This window comes from Rhipicephalus sanguineus, chromosome 6, assembly GCF_013339695.2.
Source record: "Rhipicephalus sanguineus isolate Rsan-2018 chromosome 6, BIME_Rsan_1.4, whole genome shotgun sequence".
Classification (NCBI taxonomy): domain Eukaryota; kingdom Metazoa; phylum Arthropoda; class Arachnida; order Ixodida; family Ixodidae; genus Rhipicephalus; species Rhipicephalus sanguineus.
Window position 1 is genome coordinate 161,665,539 of NC_051181.1, and position 25,736 is coordinate 161,691,274.

Genomic DNA, 25,736 nt, shown 5'->3' on the forward strand with positions numbered 1-25,736 from the left:
TAAGGTGCTGCACATGCACCTGATGGTTAGCAGATGTGACACAAATACTGTTAGAGATTTTTGACATGCCATAGGCACTGTCTAAGCTCGGATGTCATAGCAAGGGGCCGCACTGATTCTGAACATTATGGGTCATGCTTCATCTCTGTTAAATAGTAATGGCTATTTTGTTCCATAATTAATTAAAAAAATGTATATTTTTGCCGAGTTTTCATGATGCGTCCATGAGAATGTAAAACAAGCTTTTGCATGTAGACTGCGTAAGGAGAAGTCGAAGTTCAAAACCTGCTGAAAGCAAGGCACAAAAGAGGTTGAGCTAATGTAGACTATATTTGACCACAGTGGCACCACATTGTAGAGCATTACCCTCACATGCAGTGCTGCTTGGGAAGACCTTATTGTGCATACCTCAATTTCAGAGCTGCTGACACTCATAGGATGAGCCATGCAATATGTTGTGGCGCTATGCGTTGAGTAAGTGGCCTAAAGGCTCTTGGGAACGTCTTCGGATGTCTTCAAATGTTTGCTCCACAAGGAGGTGGCCATCCTTAAACACGTGCATAAGACAATCCTGAAAGAAAAGGGGCAAGTTCAGGCTTATTTGAATAACATTGTCACACATTCAAGAACCATACGAGGCAAACATCTTGCTGTACAGGTTTTGGTCAACAATAAAAAACAATAGCACACAAGTGTGAATGAAACATGATGGAGGCAGTGACATTCAATGGCAACCGAACAGTATTGTACTTTCGTTAGAAATATACTATAGACTCCCATTAAATGGAACCTGAAGGGACCAAGAAAGTACGTTCCATTTAACAGGAGCTCCATTTACTCATATACGAATAGGGTTGCAGTATTCAGGTATGAAACCAATCATAATAGAAGCAGTTTGATTTAAGCAGCAATTCCATTTAAGGGAGTTGCGTTTACTGAGAGTCTACTGTATTCTAGGCATATAAATAAGTTTGTTGTTATGGTTCTGCCGTTTTCATTCTAGGATATTGCTTTGCTGCTTTAATATGCCAATTGCACTTTCTCCAAGTTTCATTTGTAAACTTGCTTTGGCTTTGATTTTTATGTTCCAACTAAGGCATATCAAAGAACAATCTCACGGACAAAATATATGAGTCGAAGTACAGGTAAATAAAAAATATTTTTTTAGTATTTCACCAAGTGATCATTGATAAGATTTTCCTGTTCAACTAAACTCACACATACAAAAGCATAAAAGGTTAATAATGGCAAAGTAACCAGTGAAAAAAAAACGCCAGGCCTGCGCGGAAAGCGCAGCACAATCACAGCGAAAGCTCGAAGAGCAGCATTTCTAGAGCCCGTTATAAACTCTCTTGTGGCTACTAATACAACTACACTAAACCTACCCACTACGCCACAAATCATAATTTTTGTGAAGTTGGGAAGCACCCACCACGACATTACTCATCATTCTGTGGAGAAGCGAGGTACCATCTGTAAGGCATTATATGCAGTTTCTTGATGCGACGGCTGATGACGATGAAGAATTATGACTGGCCTTTTGTAATGGGTTGGAAGCTTTAAATGACCCACTAGTTACGTAATTCGCGTTGTGTGATGCCCGGTCATTATTTCACTCTCCCACCACGCTTTATAACATACGCTAACGTGAGAAAGAGATAGAGAGAGGGAATTAACTTTATTGAGACCCTGAGGAAATGGATCATGGGAGCCTTATGGGCTTCCTTAGCAACCAATAGAGGTGCACTTGCGAGGAACCCACTACGCTACAAATCATAATTTTTGTGAAGGAAGGAAGCAGCCACTACGCAATTTTTCGTCATCCTGCGCAGAACCGTGGTACCTGCTAAACACCTGCAAAGTATTATGTGCACTTTGTTGATACTGTGGCTATTCACGATGAATTATGGCAGAGCCCTTTGTAATGGGTTGGAAGCATTCAACAACTCACTCGTTGCGCAATTCGCATTGTGTGACGCCTCGTTACAGAATTCGCATTGTGTGACACTTGGTTGTTATTTTACTCTTCTACCACGCTACATTACAAATGTTAATGTGGTTCCTTCCCGACATGAAGCCTGTATAGGGTCTTTTTGCAAAGCAGTTTCAAGCACCAGCATGGCTCTGAGGTAGGATACTGGGCTCCCACGCAGAGGGCCCAGGTTCGAACCTCGTTCCATCCTGGAAATTTTTTCTTTTTTTTTTTTCTTCTTTCGAGCGATAGTGGTTACGGACACCGGCGGCGGCGGACAACTACGGCGCCAAAAACGGCCCTTGTTGTGATCTCATAACAGCTTTCGCTGTAAAAAGACAACATGAATGGAACAAGTCTTGTTATATGCAAAACTGGTGACCAGTAGAAAGAAATGAAATGTACAAGAGCAGCCGATTCTCTCTTCTTTCTTCCTCTGACCGAATAAGGGAGCCCTTTATATATGTACATATTCGTAAAAAGACATCTTAATTTTCTACTATTAAACCGACAAACAGAGTGGCAGTTTTTTTATGTTTAAAGGGACACTAAAGGCAAATAACAATTTATGTCAGAGTGAAAGCCCAATGTATGACAACTTCTAAAACGGCAATATTATCAACAGCAGTGCCCTACTTACCGAGAAATTAAGCTGAATGTATCACATGATGAGCGCCACGGGTGGGACATTTTCGAAGTGATCCCGATGACGTATGGAAGTCGGCCTACAATAAATCACTAGTAATCAAACTAGCAGCAGTAAAAAAAGAACCTTCCGAGCATCAAAAGACGTAATAAAATGCTGTTTGTTCGTTTCCGCTTGATTCATGGAAAAAAGAACCTCCGTGGTGTTGCCATATGGGGAACGGCGCGCGTGGTTCAAAGGTTCCGTTTTCGCCGAACTGCGCCTCGCCCGGCGCCCTGCTTCGCTCACGCGCTCGCGTCTGACTCTCAGTGGTAGTTTCGGGATCGCGTACTGCCGCGTGTGTTTTGCGCGCTCGTGAAAGTCGCTCTGACCGAAAGTTCGACAAAATGCCGCATGCATGTGATATTGCCGGAAGCCCGAATGGTGCACAACGCCAGTGCTGCAGCACGGAAACCGGTGTGTCTTTTCACTGGGTGCCGCGGAATGAACCCTTACGCTCGATGTGGCTTAGTGTCATGCCATTGCGCCAGTGTGCTGAACAGTCAAAACCTCTGCGTGTGTGCTCGCCGCAGGACTGCGACAAGCTTCGATGGCCGTTGTTGCTACTGTGGGTCCCGCTACTTCCGCTCTGCTGCTACTAGTGTCGGCGGCCGCGCAGTAAAAGCGGGCAACGTTGGGCACGGCAGCAGTGACGTATGAAAGTCGTATTTTCAGGCGGGAGGTTTGAAGCGCGCTAACGCGATGCGGACCACTAAAAACATGATTTTATTTCAAAATAAGCACTTCCTTGGCACAAAAGCAGCACTACGAGGTTTCTGGACCGCTATTTCAACAATCAACGTAGACTTAATATTTGCCTTTCGTGTCCCTTTAAGGGGGGACATGGTTTTTAGAGGTTATTTCTTGGCCAAATTAGATGAAACTGCACTGCTTTGTTCAGTTTTTTTAGCTTTATTTAACTATCCAGTTATATTTTACACAGGCCAATTATTTCCAGAGATAATTAGTAATCTCATTCTATTGCTTGCTGAAACAATAAAAAATTATCTATGCAACATAACATCATTATAAACCCATATATAGATACCAGAAAGCCTAAGGAGAGCAACGCTGCAAGCTGATTGGAAATCGAACAACTACTTCTCAATTACAGCACTAATGAGTTCATGGCCTACACCTAGCCAAAAACAAGAAAATTTTAAACTAATATAAAAAAAATTGGAATTGCAGATTGAAAATCTGCTTGCAGCATTGCTTTTATGCACATTTAGCTAGGTTGTGCAAAAAGAATTGTAGCTCTAGCTGTCCTAGGTCGACTTTTACAGAAGAAGCAAACAAGGGAAGCGGCCAAAATCCATGTTTTGAGAAAATGAGCAAAAAAGGTTAAAACTTTATTTAGCATTACAGAATGAAAAATATCAAAGGCACACATACTTTTAGTGATTAATATGCACCAGGCATATAATCAGACTGATTGTTAGCATGAGCATGCCTTTTTTTCAAGTTCTGCTGCAACGAGGCCGCTTATCAGTTCAATGACGGTACCGACGCCAATATGCGACGAGTGTCCGCGCGTCATCCACGATCCGTCGTATGACACGGCGATGTTTCCCGGGTTGTCCACGTTGAGTTCCGCGTAGATGTCGCGAACCGAACTCGCGCACTCACTCATGAGTTTCGAGGCAGCAAGAGTAGCGGCAGGTGTTAGCTTCTTCTTCACGTACGCCTGCCACGTTTTCGTGAGGAGGTCGCGACGCGATATGTTCATCATTGCAAATATGTCGTTAAAAGCAGTCTGCCTGTTGCCAGTAGCCTGCATTGGGCGGGTGGCGAGCAGGTTTACTGTGAATGGACTTATTTTCTGCTGTCCGTCGACGCGCGGCGAACTCCACTTTGACGACCCGTCACCGCAGTTCACACACTAGCTCAAGCTTGACGGCAAGGCCGTATTCCCGCTCGCCTCTCCTGATCTCGGTGTCTCCGTTGTAAATCTTGCACTTTAAATGCGATATTATCAAAGCATTTACCGCCTCCAAGTCCAGGATGGTGAAGGTCGTTTTATCAGATGGGGGACCCGCGGCGTCCGCGCGTTTAGCGATAAGGCTGCGCTTCCGTTCCATCGCCGCAACAGATGAAATCTCTTGCAGCTTCACTTCTGCCTTCTTCTTCTTGTCTTCTATCTGTTGGGGCTGCAGAATTTGTGTGTCGTGACGCACACGGCCGCTTTCCGCGACGTTGTCGGCAACTGACGGGCTCGTAGGACTAGCGTCCGTTAGGCCTACCGCGCTGGCGTCGACGGCCGCTGCGAGTTCGTCATCCTCGTTGTTCTGGGTCGTTGCGGGGCGCTTCCTGAAGTTCTCGGCTAGCGATCGCCTCACCCGCTTTCCGAATTTGTGTTTGGTGCGGAACTTCTTGATGACAGGACCCATAGCTGTAGGCAGTCGACAACACGGTCGACAACACCAGGACAAAATGGCGCACGCTCACGCGCGCCTCGGCGGTGAAGCAGACGCCGGAAACGCCGCTTGGCGAATCGGATGCCTAGATTTTGTCACCTGCCCCAAGCAGCCAATAGCATCGCGCGCTTGTACTTCTCGATGACGCGTTTTTGCTAGAAAACTAATGAGCAAGGCGAGCCAGCGGTGGCGGGGAAATTGAAGATGAAAAACGGCTCTTCCAAACGAGATCAAGATGGCCACGATAGCCCGTGTGTACCGGCAACGGTTCGGCGCGGAAAGAGCGCGATTTTAGCGTCAATTTGCGCTCAGACAAACCTCATATTGGTGTTACAGATTGATTTTACGGCGGAAATAATGAAAATAGAAGCTACAAACTTAGCAGACTTGTGCAAAAATAGATATAGATTCCGAAAATGTCAGCTTCAAAAAGTCGATTTTTTCGCGATTTTCGGCCTTCTAAGACCCGTGTCCCCCCTTAAAGGAATAAGAAACACTGTGCTGGTGATTCATACTTTTTTGTGATGATCATATGTGGTAATGCTGGTGGGAAACCATAAAGGGACAAAACAGGATGCAAAAGTGATCCTGTAACAAAATGCAGTGTTTGCTTTTGGCGCTATACTTAAATTAGCTGTGCTCATATTTCTCACCTCTTCAGGGTTTCCCTGGCCATGTTCTACTGTGATGTATCCACTGCCAGAATGCTGTAAAGTCAGTCTTCCTTTCTTGGAGCTCAATTTAGTGTCAGTCACTGGGTTCCTGTGTACTTCCTTCTGTTAAAAGGAGAAACATACTTTTTTCAAGCACTCTTAAGCGAACTACCAGAAATGGGGCACTGCCTCAATGTGCATGGATGCTGTCGGGAAGCAAGAGAGCACATTCTTAGATCTAAATTACGGAAGTTCACTTAGGTTTTTCATGGGCTTAATGACATATAGCTAGCAGTAAGGAGGGTACAGTAATATGGCACAGAAAGAACAAAAATTGGCCGCCATCCCGCCCTGTGAACATGAATGTCCAGCGAAGTTGTATCAAACACCACGCATGCTGATGGGGTGTACGTTTTACAAGTACTTTAGAGTAATGGGAGTCATAATCGCTTTGTGTTTGCTGTGGTAGACCATGATTGGTCCCGCGACCATTTTCAGCATGACGAATTTGTTCGTTTTGTCAAGCAGTGTGTTCACGCTGTTCTTATGTTGTCTTTAATTTTCATGGTCTACCCACGGCAGTCTCAGAATGAACTGAATGAGTTGCAGATGGGTCTCCCTTTTATATATGAAAGCTGGAAACATGCAGGGAGAAGGGAGGGCCATTTGACATCATTTCACGCCCTTGTGTGAAGTGCAAAGCAGCTGCAACCTAACTTTTACTGGGAATGCGTGGAAGGGTGTTCCCATTGTTCACAGGTGCCTTATCATCCAGCATGCAGTTTTGCTGCTTGTTTTGTGGTTTTCTTTATTGAAACGAATACTGAGCTCTATGCTGTATGCCTGATTGCAAGGAAAGATATGCCATTTGCCTGCAATTGTTAAAGAGCTCCTAAACCACCAGGAGGTCGAAATTTAGTTGTTGCGTTAGAGTTGTGCACGAATCTACAGTGAACGCGTTCTTCGGCTTGTCTGTCCACCTATCCGAATGCCCTTCCTCAGCGTCCGAAGTGGAAATTTAAGGAACACGCGCATGTGCAAGCAGAGGAGCGCACGAGCACGAGTGTCTGTTGGTAGTTTAGGAGCCTGGTGTTTGGTTTCTAGTCCACGGAGACGAAACTGTTGTGGGTAGAGGTATACAACCTCGCTGTAATAGTAAAAAAACGGACAGACCTTGCTTGGTGATCAGCAAGCAAGGTCCGTGTCCGTTATGTGTTCTTGTGGTTACTCGTCTCTATAGTGCGTCGTTACCCTTAGGTGGTCAACAGTACACAAAGGGTATGAACTGTGCAAACTAACGACCACATAGACCAGACATAAGGATAAGTGCAGTTCTGCACACACAGACATGCATACATACACCCACCTCTGATACACACATACACATGCAAAAAGCCCATGTAGGCTGGGGTCCCCCTTTCGAGTAAGGTTGGGCAACCATTCAAACATAGAAAGCATTTAATCACTGGTTGTGTGATCACTTGCTTGTTTTCTGTATTATTTAATTCATTTACAATACTTCAGCTCTCACTACGAGAGCCAAGCTGGTGGGTAAAATACAAATACAGTCGAAGCTTGTTTTAAAGAAGTTGCATCGGGACCATAAATTAGTTTGTTGTATTCGATATTTGTTGGGAGAGTAGAAATAAAAATCGGCTCTAACAAATCGGCAATCTGGCCCGCAAGAAATGCTAGATACAAACTGTATTCCTCTAGCCTTCCAACCCACTATAAATGAGATAATCCTTACCTCTCTCACAGTGGCATTTCAAACTTCGGTTCATACGATGGCACAACCAGTGAAATGCGTTTTTTTTTCTTTTGCACTGGATGACAAATATTGCCGCGACTTATTCAAACTATTAGAAAAAAAAAATGATGTGGTTGTAAATTGTCTTTCAATATTTATTTTACTTTCCATGCTACCTTTCTATTTTTGAGCCTTGCGCAAACCATGTATTTCTTCGTTACAGCCGATACCGCGGTGGCTCTCTCATTTTCGGTTTCGTTATAAGAAGAATAAACGCCACTGAAAGGAAGCGTGACCAACTGAAGTTCGTATTTAGTTCGCTATAACCAATAATTCGCTATATCAGTGTTTGTTATCACGTGATTCAGCTGTGTACATGTAATGTTTAGGCAAGAAAAAGTGAATACAAAGAAAAAGAATTATCGTGGGTGAATACTCAAACTTGGAATATGAATATAATATGAAAAAAGGCGGAGGAATGTTCCTGTATGCAACTTTGTCCCCATCACACTGACTTAGGGGCTATGAGGACAGGACAGTCGCTGTCACTAATTAACTGAAACGTCTCCATTGTTATGAGCATCGAGGAAGAAAAGAAAAACGAACTAGGTGGAGGCCTCACGTGACAATCCCAGCCCAAAATAAAAAAACTAAACAGGAGCATGCTGGCAATTCTACCATGAATATTGAGAACGAGGATGGGAGCAGCGTCGGAGGAGCTTTGCTTGTGGACGCTAGGCGTGCCCCCTCCGGAGTTTCTTTTTTTTTTTTCTTCAAATACCCAATAACCCAGTGAAAAAAAAATGCTTTATGATGGGAAGTCTACCATGAGCATGAGGAGGTAGTGGCTTCGGAGGAGGTTGGCTTGTGGACGCTGGGTGCACTCCCTCCTAATTGTCTTTTCCTCCATGGTTATGAGTATGCCGTCATATAATTTCTTGTCATGGAGCCGGCAAATGGCGTGTGGGAAATTTCGCAGTAAAGCCTGCACTTGATGCAGTGCGAAGGCACGCGTTGGGACTCATACTGTCGCATTCACATGCTCAATAAAGCAGGTGCCGCAGAGGATCACCTCTTGGCCGCGGACGATGGCTGCACTGCACTGGAAGGCGAAGCGCTGCGCTGGTCCTCGTGGTTCACGCATGAGGGTGCCGTCGCTGGCCAGAAGCACATTTTGGGCGCTCCAGCGGTTCGCCTTGACATTAGCCAGCACGGCTTCTGCCATCTCCAACGTTACGCCATCGCTGTGCATCAAACGCACGTAGGGCGGCAGCTCGCGAAAGCCGAGCGAGTTCACCGTCACCGAGTAGTACCTCCCAAGTATCTCCAAGACCTTAGAGGAAAGAACAGGAAGAGTCAAACATCCTGTTGAGACAGTTGGGAGCAAATTACCTTCGAGAGATGAGAGCAGGCATATGAACAACATTGAGTCCATTCAGACGAAGTCTGACGAACGCTTGCTTCTATTGCGTGTTATGTTTGCACACTACTTTCCGTCGCGTTTCAGATGATTGCAAAGAAACGCTAATCGTTTATAGTGAAAAGGCAGATTTGTTTCACTGTGCAAGCATTCGTGCGCTTTTGCTCTCGTAAAATTGGTCCCTGTCGGCGGTTCAGCTGCCAGTTCGGTAAAAGATCACGTGCTACGGGACGCCAAAAGGCAGAAAAAGTGTGTTCCACACTCGCCGCCATGGCCTGCGATTGGCGTCGACTAACACTCCTATGTTTAAATGCACATATATACCCTATAAAGTGGACGGGGGGATGACCGCCGCGGCAGCTCAGTGGTAGAGCATCGGACGCGTTATTCGAAGGTCGCAGGTTCGGTCCCTGCCGGCGGCAAGTTGTCTTTTCGTCCACTTTACTTTCTTCACATTTATATCCCAATTATTACAAATGATATCTCCTATACTTTCCTTGGCATTATTGTCTGTTCTCATTAATATTGTGTCTAACGAAGAAAAACGAGCCCTTAAAAACCACCTTCTTCATGTATTAGGTAACGCGTTATGATTCATAGGAATACACGGGGTCTTACGTGCGTTTTGTGACAATGCCCTGTTATACCGCAGATAGAAAATAAAGTTGCACTTTTTTCGCTTTTTTTTTTTTTTTGCTGACCCTAAGGGCGTGTGGTGCCATCAAATTTATGGCTTGCGCGTTCTTTGCTGCAAACGTTTTTTGTGGCTCTAGGAAGCATGATACACGCGCCAAGATTCATGTATTCTCGCCTAGTCATTTTATATAAGCTTATTTATATGAACCACTTTCGGTTTCTGGGCGCCGAGTTAGACAGTGACGTCACTGTGTAGGAAGCTTGGACACGTGGGCCCACAAAGCTGTGACGCACGCAGAGTTGTATCGTCTGCTCTCGCGCACACGTGCGAGCAACCGCGCGGATGCCTTCAAAGCTCGCTAAAATTCTTTAATAGAGAATATTAGCGTGTACGGAATTCCGGTATACGCAGAGATATTTGCGGAGTACTGGGTTACCGGACGATGGTACCGACATCTTGTGACGATTCGTGCAACCACAATTATAGGTGCACCTCTTTGTTTTCGCTAAGTGACCGTGGCGAAAAGGATGAAAATAAGCGGAACGAAAGCCCTTTCATGCCCTAAGTACAGCACAAAAAGCACAAGAACGTCATACTAACAAGCCCAAGTTGGAACATTATTGAAGTACGCTGCAAGTAAACAAACCGTTCAGTTGGTGCAACAAGTAACCGTACCATACAGTTGGCGCAGAAAGAAAGCAGGACGGTACAGCTGCCTCTACCCGCCTTGGTAGCTTACCGTCTAAGGGTTGAGGCTACTAGATCTAGCTGCCGTTGAAATGCAAAAACACCTGTGTACTTAGATTTAGGTACGCTTTAAAGAACCCCAGGCGGCTAAAATTAATCCAGAGTTCTGCACCACGACGTGCCTCGTAATTATATCGTGGTTGTGGTAAGTGAAAGCCCAGGAGAAAAGCAAAAAAAAAAAGAAGGATTCCAACTGCTGCTACATATAATTATACCATACAGGTCAACGTTGGCTAAAAGATGCCTAATGTCGGCTAGTATTGGGCAATGTTAGCTAGCGTGGCCAAATGTTTGCTGAATAATGAAGTTTCCAAGTACTGCTTACGCAACTCACAAAATAAAGGTTCTGCTTCAGTTTATTTTTGTGCTGCCACGGGTTACTCGTGTGATGGACAGAAATATAGCCGAAACCGTAGATGACGATTATAAAGGAAAGCTTTCATGCGATGGCACTTTCGTCTCAAAGTATGGCTAGCTAGGAAAGGTCGCACTCAGTGTCTGTCCATTGTCTCGCGAGTTTTAAGTGTGATCATGTCGTGCGTGATAGTTACAACGGCTGCGAAAATCACATCAAGGCGAACAATGTACTGGCTTTAGGCGTTATCCCTTGCCTCGACGATGATCTCTGGAGGGTCGCCGGACTGCAGCCTGACGATGAGCATGCCGCCATGGAGCTCTGCGCGGGCTTCGACCAGGTGGCGCAGGTCCTGACCCCAGACGTGTTCGCAGCAGTTCGCCGCGTGGTAGGCGTCGCTGGCCACTGAGGCCGGCCCGCTGGGGAACGCGTGCATAACCTGGCGACACGCTGCCGACTCCCCCGCCGGACCCCACGGGGTCATGGTGCTGCGTGTGCGGGCCATGACACTTTCAGTGGAGGCAATTTTTTGGTGACAAATGTTGTTTCTCTTCAACGCAAAAATGAAAGAAGCCACTAGGCAACGAATGTGAAGACATAACGATAGATTTGCCTTGGGTTTTTGTTTTTCGTGCCGCGTAGTTGATTATAGTCGAATACAACTTTAGAAGGCAGCGGCATTCCCTCCTCAAAGGCGGATGAACACAAGCCTGCACCAATGGGCGCGCACTCGGGACTGACGTCATGAGCGGGACGACCGGTGGCTCCGCCTTTGGAGAACATCGGTGCGTGCATGAGCGGGACTATTTCTTTAGTCGCGGAGGCGATCGGTTGCCGCGCTTCGGTCGTCTGGGCGGGGCCTCTCCTGTCTTCTTAAGTTGTATCCGACAAAGTTTCGCCTTTGCATCCCCTCAACGCATATACTATCCCCATGTAGTCCTGATGCAAGTGACTGCCAAGCAGCTCACAGCACAGCGTAGCCATGCATAGTACAGTATAGCAAGCGGGTGGCAAAGGGAAGTGAGGAGGAAAGAAAAAAAAAACGTGAGAGGGTAAAGGATGGCATAGCCTTGTGCAGTGTAGTTTAGCAAGGGGATTGGAAAGGGAAGTGAGGGTGAGGAGGACTGATGTAAAGGTGAGGAGGGAAGTGAGGTGGAAAAGGAGGAGGTAGGGGGGGGGGGGGGGGGGGTAAACCATAGCATAGCCATGTACGGTATAGTATCGCAAGGGGTGGGATAGAGAAGTGAGGGTGAGGAGGAGTTATGCGAGGGTTAGGAGGAGGGAAAGCAGGAGATGGGGCAATGCAGACAGATATAAAGAAAGGAAGAAAGAGATGATGAAGAAAGAACTCAATCTGGTTTGCCAGGGGGTAGGACTTGCTTGTCAGCTGCGCTGTTCACTCAGATTTCACAGGCGTGGAACGGGCTTTAATTTTTTTTTGTATATGTTCTCCGTTTTGACTAGATCAATACAACGAACAATTCTGCAGCGATTTGGAAATCGCGACTTGTAGATATGTCGTCGCTCACTTGGCATGAAAATAAAGAGATGCCGTCAAAGAGCAATGACTTAAAAATACGAATGAAAAAAAGATAAACAACAATTTTGTTCTAACAGCGGTTATTGCGCGCGATGTCTCCACTGTGCAGTTACTCACCTGTGCTCTGTGGAAGGATAAGAGTACCCCGCCATTGGGAAGCCGTAGTATTGGCTGACGAGGCGAATCCCGGCTATGTTGTCGCTGCTCAGAAAGTTCACCAAGTGTGCCGCGCCTCCAATGGCAGCCGACTGTGTTGTTCAATTGGGACAAGAAAAGATATATTGAGAGACGTCTAAGTGTTTTAGCATGCACGTTTTGTGGGAAAATAGCAAAATTTATAACACTGCAACGCTATGGCAATTTTAGTGTTTCCTCACAATATGCAGAAATAGGAAATATAGCATTTCACTGAGCTGTGCGAAGGCTGGTCTACGAGCCGAAACGTCAGGAAAATATGCTGTGCTAAAACATATGGTACTCATACGATGTGGATGAATTGTTCAGTGCCTGTGATTCCGCGCTAAATTGTTCAGTGCCTGTGACGTTGTGCTGACGAGCGCGAGGTTGTACGATTCGAGGCGGCAGCATTTTGACAAAAAAAGATTGCGAAGGTGACCGTTGTAGCAATATAAATGTAATCCAGATTATCAAAACTAATCCGAAGCCTTCCGTTATGGTGTTTCCTTGCCCGCGCTATGTTTTGATATGATAAATAATTAAATAAATAAATAAATGAATAAATAAATAAATAAATAAATAAATAAATAAATAAATAAATAAATAAATAAAGTCACAGTTTCGCCGCAACGGCGAGGCAATGAATGCGATAGCAACAAATTGGAATGTAACTCGAAGAACGGAAAGCAGCTCGGAATTGCCAGCGCGTCGCTCGAGCCCAAAGGACGCACGAAAAGAACGCACACAGGACGAGCGCGAACTGTCATGCGTCACAGCTCGATACTTGAAGCACACTGCTGAAACATAAAGCAGGACGCAGGAAACGAACGAACAGGTACACACAGGACGAGCGCAAATTAAATGTCGCAGTTATTTCTGTTTGAACAGCGCGCCCCTTTCGCAAACGCGGCCGCTGCAGCGAGCGAAGTGACCTTCGTACGCTCTGTGACTTCAGCGCAGACAACGCGGGGAAAGCACGAGACATACAACCCCCCGCTCCACCCCCCCGCCCGCCCCTCTTTTTTCCTTGAGATAAACGCACGAAGGCGACCACGCCCTGCAGGGCAAAGAGCATCGGCGTTCGCAAGAGCGGGGCGACGACCTTTAAAGCCCAGGGCCCAGCGCGCACATCGCGCCATCTCACTGGTGAGTAAGAAAGCACGCTGAAGTAAAGGGTGTATATAAAGAGCAGACAGCAGAAGGGCAAGGTTCTCCCTGCGCAAATATTAGAAGAAGCGAGTGAGCTGGCCGACGACTTTTAATGCGCCCGTTGCGCTCCTCGCCATCTCGCTGGTAATGAGGAAACGCTTATAAGCGCCTGCCGGTCTCTGAGTCCGGCTAGCGGTAAAGGGTGTGTATATAACGCTCGCCGTTAGCTACCTGGAGGATCTGCGTTTTGTGGTGTAGTGGTTAGCGCCACGCGCTGCGTAGCGAGAGGTCCCTTGTTCGATTCAGCGCTTCGGAAGCATTTTTCTGAATATTTTTCTTTGGGGCTTTTTATATATATTATATATATATATATATATATATATATATATACATACTTATACATATACGGTGCATGACGGCGGCGGCGACGGAGACGGACAAAAACCAGCCGAGACTGTCCATATAAATGCTATCGCAATAATAAATAAAAAATAAAGTTCAGTGCAGTGTTTGTAATGACTTAGCGATGCGACCATCAAACGTTTTTGAAAAGGTCGTCAGACTTACTTCGGCAGAAGAAGCACCGCCGCAGCCGAAATCATGGAGCTGGTACGGTATAGAAGCTGTGGAGCCGCATGTTTCGTGTAGGTACCTCGCCAGTAGCTCCTTGTAGTGCCATGCGTGAGTCGCCACCGTAGTCGGGTACCATGTCTGCATCAGTAGGGTCTGCGCCGAGGGAAGCATCTTCGCGTATTTTTCTCCAGATGTGACCCTTGCTGTGTCTGTTATGTGGGCATGTTTAGCTTGAGAAACTAACGTGATAATAACTGACGGCCCTGAAAACTTCCGAGAATACACCCGAGAACGACGGAATTCACCTCGGTGAATTATGACATACAAGTTGTGAAAGGGCCAGTCATGTGTAGTTTCGTGTGCTTCACGTTTGGTTTTATTTCGAGGCAGTATTTATTTTTCTTGAGAAGCTGTGCCATAATTGCAGGCCAGCATGTGCTGCTCATACGAGCTTACACACATACACACCACTGGCTTAGCCAGAGTGTTTCAAACCCCCTCCCCGCCCGCAATTTTTCAATTTTGCATGTGTATATTGTTATGCGTATATTTTCATGTATATGTGCACATTGCATGTGCATGTGCATATACACGCACACATACAAACACGCACAAACATACGTAAATTTTGGCTTAAGCCCCCCGCTCCTCCGAGAAAAACTTCTGGCTACGCCCTGATACACACGTACGAAAGCACACACACGCACACACGGAACTTTCGCGTTGCATTTTCTCTGTATACGGAGGAATGTACGTTGTAAGGTATTAAGTGAATCTGTGGCGCTGCGTGACTGGGCCTTGCGAGTGACAGGCAGGGAGGGCATGTGCACTACAGATGCGAAAGAGTATCAGAAGAAAGCGTGAAGCGAGGCTCACCTGAAACCATCCGGTGAGCCACGGTACTGCAGTGTCCGTGTTCTCTACAGTAAAGAGGACGTTGCGTGTTGGGATCAGGCTGCCTTCAAGCACTGCCTTGATCGAGAGGGGCAGATGGCCATCGTGTTGCTACTGTCACAAGAACAACATCAGGATAATACGCATTGTTACCAAGAGGAAACACATTTGGAAAGCATGCATGCAGGTTGCCCCGGCAACCATAAGAATTAAGCAGATCGTTCATGAGGGAATGTAGCATTGGCTTACTTCAAATTGAAACAAAATGGCAAGTTAGGCTAGTCGGTGCGTGTTCATTTACTGAAAGGGCGGCACCGTGTGCGTTCCCTCTCTGTCTTGTTTAAGTCCTTTTGTGTGCCGTTTTTTCAGAAAAAAAAAGGACTTTTCATGAGCGTCCGTACTTGTCTTATGTATTTTGTGAATTGCATACTGCGTAATAATAAAGTTTAATGAATATACTACTGAACATAATGGAAGAAATCTACAGCGGATCGACAGCCACTATAGTCCTCCATAAAGAAAGCGACAGAATCCCAATAAAGAAGGGCGTACGGCAGGGAGACACGATCTCTCCAATGCTAATTACCGCGTGTCTACAGGAGGTTTTCGGGGCCCTAGATTGGGAAGAATTAAGGATAAGAGTTAATGGAGAGTATCTCAGTAACCTGCGATTCATTGATGACATTGAATTGATGAGTAACGCGGGAGACGAATTACAGCTCATGATTACTGAACTGTATACGGAAAGTAGAAGAGTAGGTCTGAAAGTTAATATGCATAAAACTAAGTAATGTGGAACAATCTTGCCACAGAACGGCGCTTTGCGATAGGTGGCGAGACACTGGAAGTTGTAAAGGAGTACGTCTACTTAGGACAGGTAGTAACCGCGAGGTCGAACCATGAGAGTGAAATAACTAGAAGAATAAGGATGGGATGGGGCTCATTCGGCAAGCATTATCAAATCATGAATGGTAATATACCACTATCCCTCAAGAGGAAGGTATATAACAGCTGCATCTTACCGGTACTTACCTACGGAGCATAAACCTGGAGACTTACAAAGAGGGTTCAACTTAAATTGAGGACGACGCAGCGAGCGATGGAAAGGAAATGATATGTGTAACCTAAGAGACAGGAAGAGAGCAGAGTGGGTCAGGAAACAAACGGGGGTTAAGGACATCATAGTTGAAATCAAGAAGAAGAAATGGATATGGGCCGGGCACGTAGCACGTCGGCAGGATAACCGGTGGTCATTAAGGGTGACTGACTGGATTCCAAGAGATGGCAAACGCGTGAGGGGGAGACAGAAAATTAGGTGGGTAGATGAGATAAAGAAGTTTGTAGGTATAACGTGGCAGCAGAGAGCACAGGACCGGGTTGATATTGGCGGAACATGAGCCTTTGCGCTGCAGTGGACGTAGACAGGCTGATGATGATGATGATAATGAATAGACTGCACAGGAAATCTGTTAATATAAAGAATTCCACAACGTCATAGAAGGGAACGAGCAGGTTTCAAAAATTTTGGTTATTTCGGCATTTATTGCGTGAGCATGCCCTCCGTTCTTGCTTTGTAATATTTTAAGAAGTAATTAAATATAAGTATAATCTAAAAATATTATTGCTGTCAATCGAAGGTAGAGCTGTTATAGATTTTGTAAATTTATCATGTATGCGATGTGATATATAAAAACACTACTATGTAATTGCTTCCCTGTATAGATTTACAGGAAAATCATTTAAAAAAGCAAGGAACAAAGAAAAATTTTGTCTCAGCATAGCAAAACAATTGCGATGATCCATCCATATGCTGCACCTTACCGTCATTGCTGAATAAGTTAGTGAAGACGAACTTAAGATTACTTACTATGCTAACACCTTATTAAACTGTCCTGCCAACAGAAGAGTAACATAACATTTGTTTTGTGCTTCGGCTACATTTCATGCTTGACGTTTGTACAAAATATTAATTTGCATTCCATAAGGTTTTGCAAAATTAGCACTAGTATGTATATTACATGTGCGCGTTTTCTTACGTGCATGTACTCATGTGTAAAACCATTTCTATTGTATGCTTTATGTACCGCATGCAGTTCAGTATTTCTGCTCCTGCTGAATTATTATGGAGAACAAACCTCTGACAGGTCGTGTTAGCACTTTTTTTTACTGTCCCGTCCTACCGAAGTAATAAGATTGAACGTAAGTTAATTGAAGACAAGCAGAAGACAAGTAATGCCTACAATATTGTCGGTATGGGCTTTCGCCAGCTGCCGTATTGTTACTTATTCGTTCATGCTATCGTCAGTGTGAGACTGTTACCGGACCATATTTTAACTTCAGTCTACAAAACGAAGGATACCTCGACGGATACCTCGACGATATGCATCATCCGGACTCGTTGAAGAGCTCCTGATTGAAGTGCATCCTGAAGAATTCCTTAGCATCATTTATCTTCTTCACGGTGATTACCGGCCCGACCATCCCTTCTTCAGTATGTACTGGAGCCCGAAGAACAGCGTCTTGTCGTACTTGCTGCCTATACTCTCAAAATACGAGTAGATAAATGTGGTTCCTTCGGGATACGCAAGTAGTGACAGACCTGGGGACAGAGGAGATTGTGTCAACGCCATTCGTCTTCAATACGCGTTGTCAAGGAAACAGCACACAGCTCACGCTGGGTACGTGCGTGCGAAGTGAGAAGGGTTACAAGTAAACGACGTTCTTTCTGTCAACCTCCCCATTTATGAAGGAGGGGGGTGAGGGTGAGGAAGCGCGAAAACAAGCCTGAGTTGAATTAATGAAAGAGAACAAGTGTTATGCAGGTTTACATAAAATGCGTACATGCATAGCTACATTGCGATGAACTAAACTTATTAGCTTTACGAAGTTGTAGGACTGTGCGAGCATGTATATTGTTCGATTTTAGTCTTGGCCTGACGACTATACAGTAGATATACATTATGCCTTAAACGTATATTTACATTTCAGCAAGACTCGGGGACACGTCCTCATTATTTTTTTACGGTAAAGAATCTGTGGGCCACTTCATTGCAGTATATCAGTCCCAACATCTCAATAGCCATTTCTTCAAATACTTAGCTCCATGCCTGTAAGTCTTTCGTACATTAGTTTGTTGTTCTTCTTACACAAAAACACGTTCTTTCAGCATGAGAAAATTCTAGAAGAAACGTCTTGTTCATATATTTAACGAAGTGATGACCGCGCTCGAATTATTTCGTGAAGTCGGGATTTCCTTAAAATCGAAAAAGGAATTTTTCGGTCCTTCTAAAACTTAAATTGTAACGTAGCGCCACTGAAGAGATACCGCGGCATTGTCTTTTCGGCTACCCGCACTTGCGTTTCTGAAAAGTTGGCGAGGGCGGCTCGAGGCTGCCCAAACATAAGGGACACTATGTCCGGGCGATGCAGGCCAGACGGTCACTTGAGGCTATATGTATGACAGGCTACGATAGCGATGACGCGGAGAACGAATGCAGTGATTGTGCGAGCAAGTCGAGCGAGAAAGATGCGAGATAGTGCTCTGTCGCACAAAGCATGGAATAACTAAAGCAGCCACCGCCACCTCTATAGCACCATGTGTAAAGTACTCAAGAACGATATATCGACTGCCGAGTCCGTTGTTCCGTGCATTGGTACGGCGTGCAGGCTCTTAAAATAAAGCTAGTGCCTTAACTATAGGGCGCCTGGGCGTTTAACGCGATAGCGTTAGAGCGCACGCTCGAAGAAAAACCTGTATAGGTCAAAATTAGAAGGAAATCACCGCTTTTTGACTTAGTTATTCCAGGAAGAACTTCCCTAAATAGTTTGGTGGCCAAATTAGTTCATTAATTCGGGCGGATGACAAACTGAATTATATAGGGTGTTTTCCGGGGAATGGAAATTTCTTCTTTAGATTGGGAACTTTGTAAATCGTGTTGCATTTGATCGGGCTTTAATTGTATATACTTTATGTAAATAGTACTCACCCTTGAGAATCTGTGAGCCGATAGAACGTTGTCTGAATCACAGGCTACTTCGTCCCACTTTGAAAGTCCGAAGTCACTGCCAATGGTGAGGACGTCAGCCCAGATCGCACGCGTGTGTGCAGTGATTGTCGCTTAAGAGGCAACTAAGTCGAGCGCATCTGTCGACATGCAAAGTGGGCTTCAGAACTTGTCTGACCACGGCGTGAAACGCCGTTTACCGGGCACTATACACACACACACAAACACACCAACACACACAAACACACATATATTATATCTATATATATATATTATATATATATATATATTTATATATATATATATAATATATATATATATATATATATATATGGTGGCAACTATAGCGCAAAGCTGAAATTTATACACTCTTCGAGATACACAATAATATGTTAACAAGAATTGAATTAAAAATAAACCTACCAGAACACGCTACTTTCACATAAGGTTGGATTTAGTGAACCAGGTATTTCACGTAACTGTTGAATGAAACTTTGGAAATGGATCGATACCCGTCATTCATTCGACGTGGCAGCAAAGCAGGTAGGGTGTCGCACTGCTGAGGACGCGGGTTTCATATCTGGCCACGGCGGTCGCATTTCGATGGAGCGATATGTAAGCACACCCGTGTACTTGTATTTAAGTGCACGTTAAAGAACTCCAGGTGGTCAAAATTAATCTGGAGGTACTCACTGCGGCGCGCCTCACGATCATGTGGTTTTGGCACGTAAAATCACACAATTATATCGGAACACTCTTTAGACAAGTCTCTCTAGAGTTCCTTGCCGTCTTGAACGACACCACTGTTTTTAAAGTGCAATAGTGCGCTTTAAATAGTGCATGAAAGGGTGGGTATACAAACACGAACACATGGGAAGATAACAAGACAACACAAATGTCGACTATCGACTGAAAGAACGCTGTGGCGTTGAAACACGCATGCGCTTTCACTACATTTGATATGTCTAGCCTCGACCATTAGACGCTCACGCTGTTTCGTGGTGAATACTTACCAATTAGCACAATTTCTGTTGCTCGAAGCATAAACTTTCTAATGCGTGAATAAATGTCACGCGTGACCTTCGTATCGTTGTACAGAGTAAAGAAGCCATTTGCAGCTAGTTCGTATTGCATCATGTTTCATGATGTGAAATCTCTTCATTTGCTCCTTACAAGAACTTGCGGATGACCACATGACCCATCCATCAGATGCTACTACGATTTGGCTGATTGCATAAGCATTGGTTGACAAGCAATCCATCAGCACAAGGACTCGCTGCCTTTTGTCTTAGGCAGATATCGCCCTTCGTCACGCAGGTGAGGCACGCAGGTCATTTATTCTGGCCTAGGGTTCCTCGATGCTGGCGCCGTTCCTGTCGTGAGGATGGTGACAACCCCTGACCGCGCCGTCGCCATATTGTGTCAGACCGGTGAATGCGGACACGCGCGCGCGCGCGCGCGTTTTGGCGTCTCGTGTGTGTTGCCAGTTTCGCGCGTCCGTAGACACAATATGGCGGTGCTGCCCGACGTGTCACCACCCTGTACGACAGTCTGTCTTCAGGTGGACGTCTTAGTTGTTCCGTTGACGAGAGAAGGGTTAGGTAGTGGGAGGGAGTATAAACTTAACAAAGAAGGTGTGAGGTACATCGGCTGACAATGGGACGACGAACTTGGTGGCGTGGTAACGAACAACCGCTACGGTGGCCTAGTGGTATGGTGCTCGACGATTGACCCGAAGGTCGCGGAATCGAACCCCGCCGCGATGGAGGCGAAATGCTAGAGGCGCCCGTGTACTTAGATTTAGGTTCACGTTAAATAACACCAATGGTCAAAATTTTCGGAACCCTCCACGACGGCGTCCTTCATAATCATATCGTAGTTTTGGGACGTATGAAACCCAACGATTATTGTTGTTATTGGTAACGAACAAGCGAGAGCAGTTGGTTATAAACAGAAAAGCAGGATGGAACCTGTCGAACTCTCTCGCGACCGTTGTGACAAGCCCAAGTGCTGAACGCAGTTCATCGCTCGTGTACCTAATTACACTCACCGTTATCGCGCTATCACCGTCTTCTTTCGTGGCTGTGCTTGCGCGATAGCGGGGGCTTCCCGCCTAAACGCGCTCCCGCAGCCCATATCCGCTTCCGGGCTGCACTTCCTTAGGCACGCGGCGAATGAGTGGACTGGCCGTTCCTCCTGTAGCAGCGGCGCAGTAGATCGAACGTGGTTCGATACCTGCGCGCGGCCAACACGATCATGGCTCGACGGTCGAAGGGACCGCCGTGTTGTTGCGACCTTGCGATGGACGCACCGCCACGTCTCCAAGGCTGCGTCGCTTGCGTTGCAGTCTACCTCAATTCCATTCTTTCATTTCGACCTCGCCCACGGGACTTGGGCGCAGTAGCCACGTTCTTTATTGGTCGATTTGCCATTGATTATCCCTATATTGTGATCACAAGTTGCTATAGGTTGCTGTACATTCTTACTCTAAATGCTCTTGCTATTTTGTTGTGTGTGGCTGGTATTTGCTGAAATGAATTTGCTGCTTTCTCCGTTGAGAAGTTTTAGTTCTATCGCCTCAATTTTGCCATATTCTAAATGCCGTGCAATTAGAGAATTCGTGAAACGATTCGTGAAACGTTTTTTTTGTATATACAAGCTGTTTTGTTGATTGATTAGTACAGGGGTCTCAAACTCACCTCAGCCAGGGGGCCGCACTCACGCATTTAGTGCCGAAAGGGCCGGGATAGGAAGAAGGTAAAAACGGGGGGGGGGGGGATAGTTTGTACAAATTGTCAGCAGACGTTACCGTTCCAAAGAAAACATTTCTTATCTCATATACGGTCATTTCTGAAAGAGATTGGCGCCATTCCAACAACATGTCAATACCGATCGCCGAAATGACTAAAATCTGGACGCCGATCCTGAAATACAGTTTTTATTTCACTGCTATATTTCAGCACATGATGACCACACGAGGTGCCTCACGAAAACAATGTTTCAGACCAGTAATGCCTGTGTACTTCATGAACATACTTATTGAGAAAAAAAAAAAATGCGTGGGCGCGGGCCGCGTGTTTGAGACCCTGTATTAGCAGAACTCTAATGTGTGCTTCTTGTTTTGACGAAGTCATTATATACATATGCTGTAGTTGTTCCAATAATTTGTTTTTTGTTTTACTGTGCTAGGAGGGATGCGATGGTTTCAATAGAAGTTTGCACCGCTATTCTCATTCGTATCAGATTAAAAAGACGTGCTATACTTAATGCACTTCACTTTGAGATGCGCATTTATTGAATGGCTCACTCTTTTATTGAGCATGCATCGATGGCTTTTTGTCCATTTATTATGGGTACGCTCAAACGTAAGAAAGCTTACCTTTTGACGATCCTTTCATCCATTTGTTGCCATTATCGCAGTTTGGCGCGTAGCGAGAGTAAACGCGGTGCCATACGGCCATTTTCAAATGCGATCGAGCCTTATCCGTATAGAACTCTCAGGCGCTTTGGCTCATTGCAACAGTTTGTGCAGTCTAACCAGTCGCAACAAGTTGGATCATAATAAGGCTCGATAGAGATCGGAAGTGCACCTGTTACGCTGCTGTAGCAATGTTCCGTTAACAAGCCACCTTAGTGACAAATAAAGGGTATCGAATAGCTACCATTTGTTACTGTAGGAGACGAGCCGCATAAGGCGAATAATAGAACACGAAGTTGGCCGTAATATATTGGAAATATTAACAGCGCCGAGCGGTATTCGTTACGGTGAACTGAAATTCACTTGAGCTTCTATAAATACTTACCTAGAGCAGCAGTGGCCTTTCGATGCCTGATCAAATTTTGTCTCTCGCTTGAAGTATATACGTGATAGTTCAACAGTTATTTCCTGAGAGAGAGAGAACAGGACTATAGGTACGAGAGCGCGCACAGATTTATTTATTAATAACAAGATACTATGCTTTATTCGTAATTCATTTATTTTAATGTTCGTTTTTATTTTGAAGAACAAATTGAATGAGGAGAGAGCATCTTGCCAACTCACAATCCGGGAAAGGCTTCGGCACGACGAGGATTCTATCGTCTTGTGTGAGGCCCCCGATGGCGAGCTGGCCAGTATAGAGTAGAAACGGAGTCGGCGAGCGTGACATTATGCAGCGTCAACGTGTGAGGGTCCGTGACATCGGCGAGAGCCGCGTCCTTGACCAACTTGCGTACGGCGCTCCGTTTCGGTCGAAGTAGCTCCCGTTGATGTGGTAGTGCTTGATCCAAACGCACGAATGCCGTCAGGTGGCTGTAGACGTCGCACGTGATGCTCAGGCTTTCGCCTTCCGCTACGGTGACGTGGAGAACGGGCACACTATTCTCGGCGTCGGTATGAACCGCTCGTGAACTTCGACCGTGTACGTCCACTGTACGAGCCGAGTCGGTTGGACACGACGCACGTGTATTCGCCGCTGTCGTTGCGGACGAGGTTCGTCAGCGTCAGCGTGTACCGCTGTCCATTCTCTCGGTTGGAGGTGGCGAACGTCAGCGGCTGGCCGTTCTTGAACCACGTGACCCGGGGCTCCGGCACGCCCGTCGCTCGGCAGTTGAGTCTCACGCTGCCGCCCGTCGGCTGCACTTTGATGGTTCTCCATCTTGGCAGGGTTCACGAACCGAGGTGGCGATCGTGATGGTCTTCGTAGAACGACTCGATCAGGTTGTTTTCTGCGCCGATAGCGAAGCCGCTTGCGATTATCAGACGACTACTTCATCTGATATGGTCCCACCATTGTGCTCCGTTGGCACAAATCACTGAAAAACGATGTGTGGTAAAAATCCCAGACGTGAAATTTGGGTGTGCCGCACACGCGAGCAACAAAGGCTGACGTTTATACAGGTTGGCAGCCTTACGAAGCGCCTGGTTCGACACTCTGGTTAAAACAGGATATATGACAGCCCTGTGGCCACGACTGTCGCTTTAGCGAGTTGCGTCGACACTTGACGCCTATCAGCGGAGTGACGAAATTCTGCCAAGGTCGAGATTTAAGGAGCCGTGATATCTGGAGGCCGACCGCGTACGTCAGTGAACTCTTGCACAGGAAGCAACAAATACGATCTCGTATTTCGCTTCCGGAATTGCGGTCAATGGCGACGAACCTTAAAGAACTGCGTCCTCTACAGCATCCTCTACAGGCCCCAGCACACAAACCCTGTTTACGAATTTCTCATCGCAAGCTTCCATCTTACCCTGACTCCTGTGCTTTTTTTTTGCATCCTCTATAACTTTCTAGACCTTACTACGTTTCACTGGCAGCTGCACAAAGTGTAAGCTGGCACGGTATTGGATTTTATCCATCAGCCAGGATCCTTGTAATACTGTTTACTATATGATGAGAAAGTATTTGCAGGATCAAAACGAGCACTATCAAACCGGACTCATAAGCGCTATGTTTTGCGTTCGTAAGGAGTTACTGGCTACTGCATTTATTAATGCTGAGACGTGCGTTACCTGGCGCGTCACAAAAAGAAAAAGAAGCAAGAAATGTTGTCAAGCCTGCCCCTGTTCTATTCCTGGAGATTCACACAAGATTGCATGTCATGGATACGGATTGTTGTATGCTCTAGGCACTGTTACTAATTCGCTGATCTTTCAGGGATGCGAACTGTGGAGAATTCATGACTTATCACAATACGGGAATTTGCCGAATGCTTCAGAATTATAGGAATGGTGTGGTTGAGAGAGAGAGAGAAAATAAGGATGAAAGAACGGCAGGGAGGGTACCCAGGGCTGAGCCCGGTAGGCTACTGCATCTTGCTCAGCAGCATACGAATATAGCACTGCTGACAAGGCTGACAACTTGTCTGTCTTCATCCGTCAGTTTATGAGACACCGATGAAGTGTCCCTTACTGTCGAAGTCTGATGTCGCTCATCAGGTGCATAAAGGCTTGTATTACTTGCAGTGGAAAAATTATGTTGGTTTGATTTTGATATGTTAATTATGTAGTAAACAAAGAAGCTAAACTGCACGTGTATAGCGGTAGTTCAGGTAGTTATGCATATACACAGCTTTGTCATATGCATTCAATGCTGCAGCTTTATACAGCCCTCTTTCTCGGATTTACGGTACAGCCTTCCTGCCCTGCCAACACGTGCAAGACTAACATCACGTGCACTACAGAGCGTGCAAGCCCAAGCACTTCGCACATGTCTTGGCTTTCCAAGATGCTCATCGACAGTGCAACTATCGCTATCGCACAGAACAGCCGGTCACAACTCATATCATCGTTGAGACGCTGAGAGCGTACATTCGGCATTTGTGACGGTACCGTCACATCATTTAGAGTGTTTGCCAGTGCGGAGGCCCATGCTTCGTTCTGCGGTATTGTGACGAAACACTACGACATATTACCGCCTGGCTTCAAACCTGCGACGCGCCTGGAATCTGCGTTGTGGAGTCCCATCAACCTGACGGTGCTTATCGGTTCCTGGAATCGTTAAGAAGGCACGCATGTCGCCGCTAGCCCTGAAGCAGTTGTCTTTGCGTCTGTTGGAAGAAACCTACTTTGACCGCAAGCATGTTTACACCGAGGCTCCATTAATTCCAACAGTTCTACCGGAGCGGTGGTTGTTCCATCTGATAACGTACTGTTACATTTCAAGTTTTCTCACATCACGACGTCGACAGCCGCAGAACTCGCAGCGCTTTAGGTGCAGTCAAGTACCTTCAGCAGCCACCTAGTCGATGGGCCATCTTTTGCGACTCCAGGTCAGCCTTACAA

General features: G+C 45.9%; 2 protein-coding genes and 1 pseudogene across 2 annotated transcripts; all 3 read right to left on the reverse strand.

Moving 5' to 3' along the window:
• Positions 1–406: 406 nt before the first annotated feature.
• Positions 407–11,120, reverse strand: LOC125758894 (nicotinamide phosphoribosyltransferase-like). The gene is made up of 4 exons (XM_049416655.1): positions 10,893–11,120; positions 8,550–8,810; positions 5,728–5,850; positions 407–571 (listed from the first exon to the last, which is right to left on the reverse strand). The coding sequence occupies exons 1-4, from the start codon at positions 11,118–11,120 to the stop codon at positions 464–466; spliced, it is 720 nt and encodes a 239-aa protein (XP_049272612.1). The 3' UTR covers positions 407–463.
• Positions 11,121–12,273: 1,153 nt separating this feature from the next.
• LOC119397676 (nicotinamide phosphoribosyltransferase-like) lies at positions 12,274–16,796 on the reverse strand. Its single transcript, XM_049416656.1, has 4 exons — positions 16,791–16,796; positions 14,952–15,080; positions 14,070–14,228; positions 12,274–12,424 (listed from the first exon to the last, which is right to left on the reverse strand). The coding sequence occupies exons 1-4, from the start codon at positions 16,794–16,796 to the stop codon at positions 12,290–12,292; spliced, it is 429 nt and encodes a 142-aa protein (XP_049272613.1). The 3' UTR covers positions 12,274–12,289.
• Positions 16,797–17,434: 638 nt separating this feature from the next.
• LOC119397677 (fibroblast growth factor receptor 3-like) lies at positions 17,435–24,896 on the reverse strand (annotated as a pseudogene).
• Between the last annotated feature and the right edge of the window lie 840 nt (positions 24,897–25,736).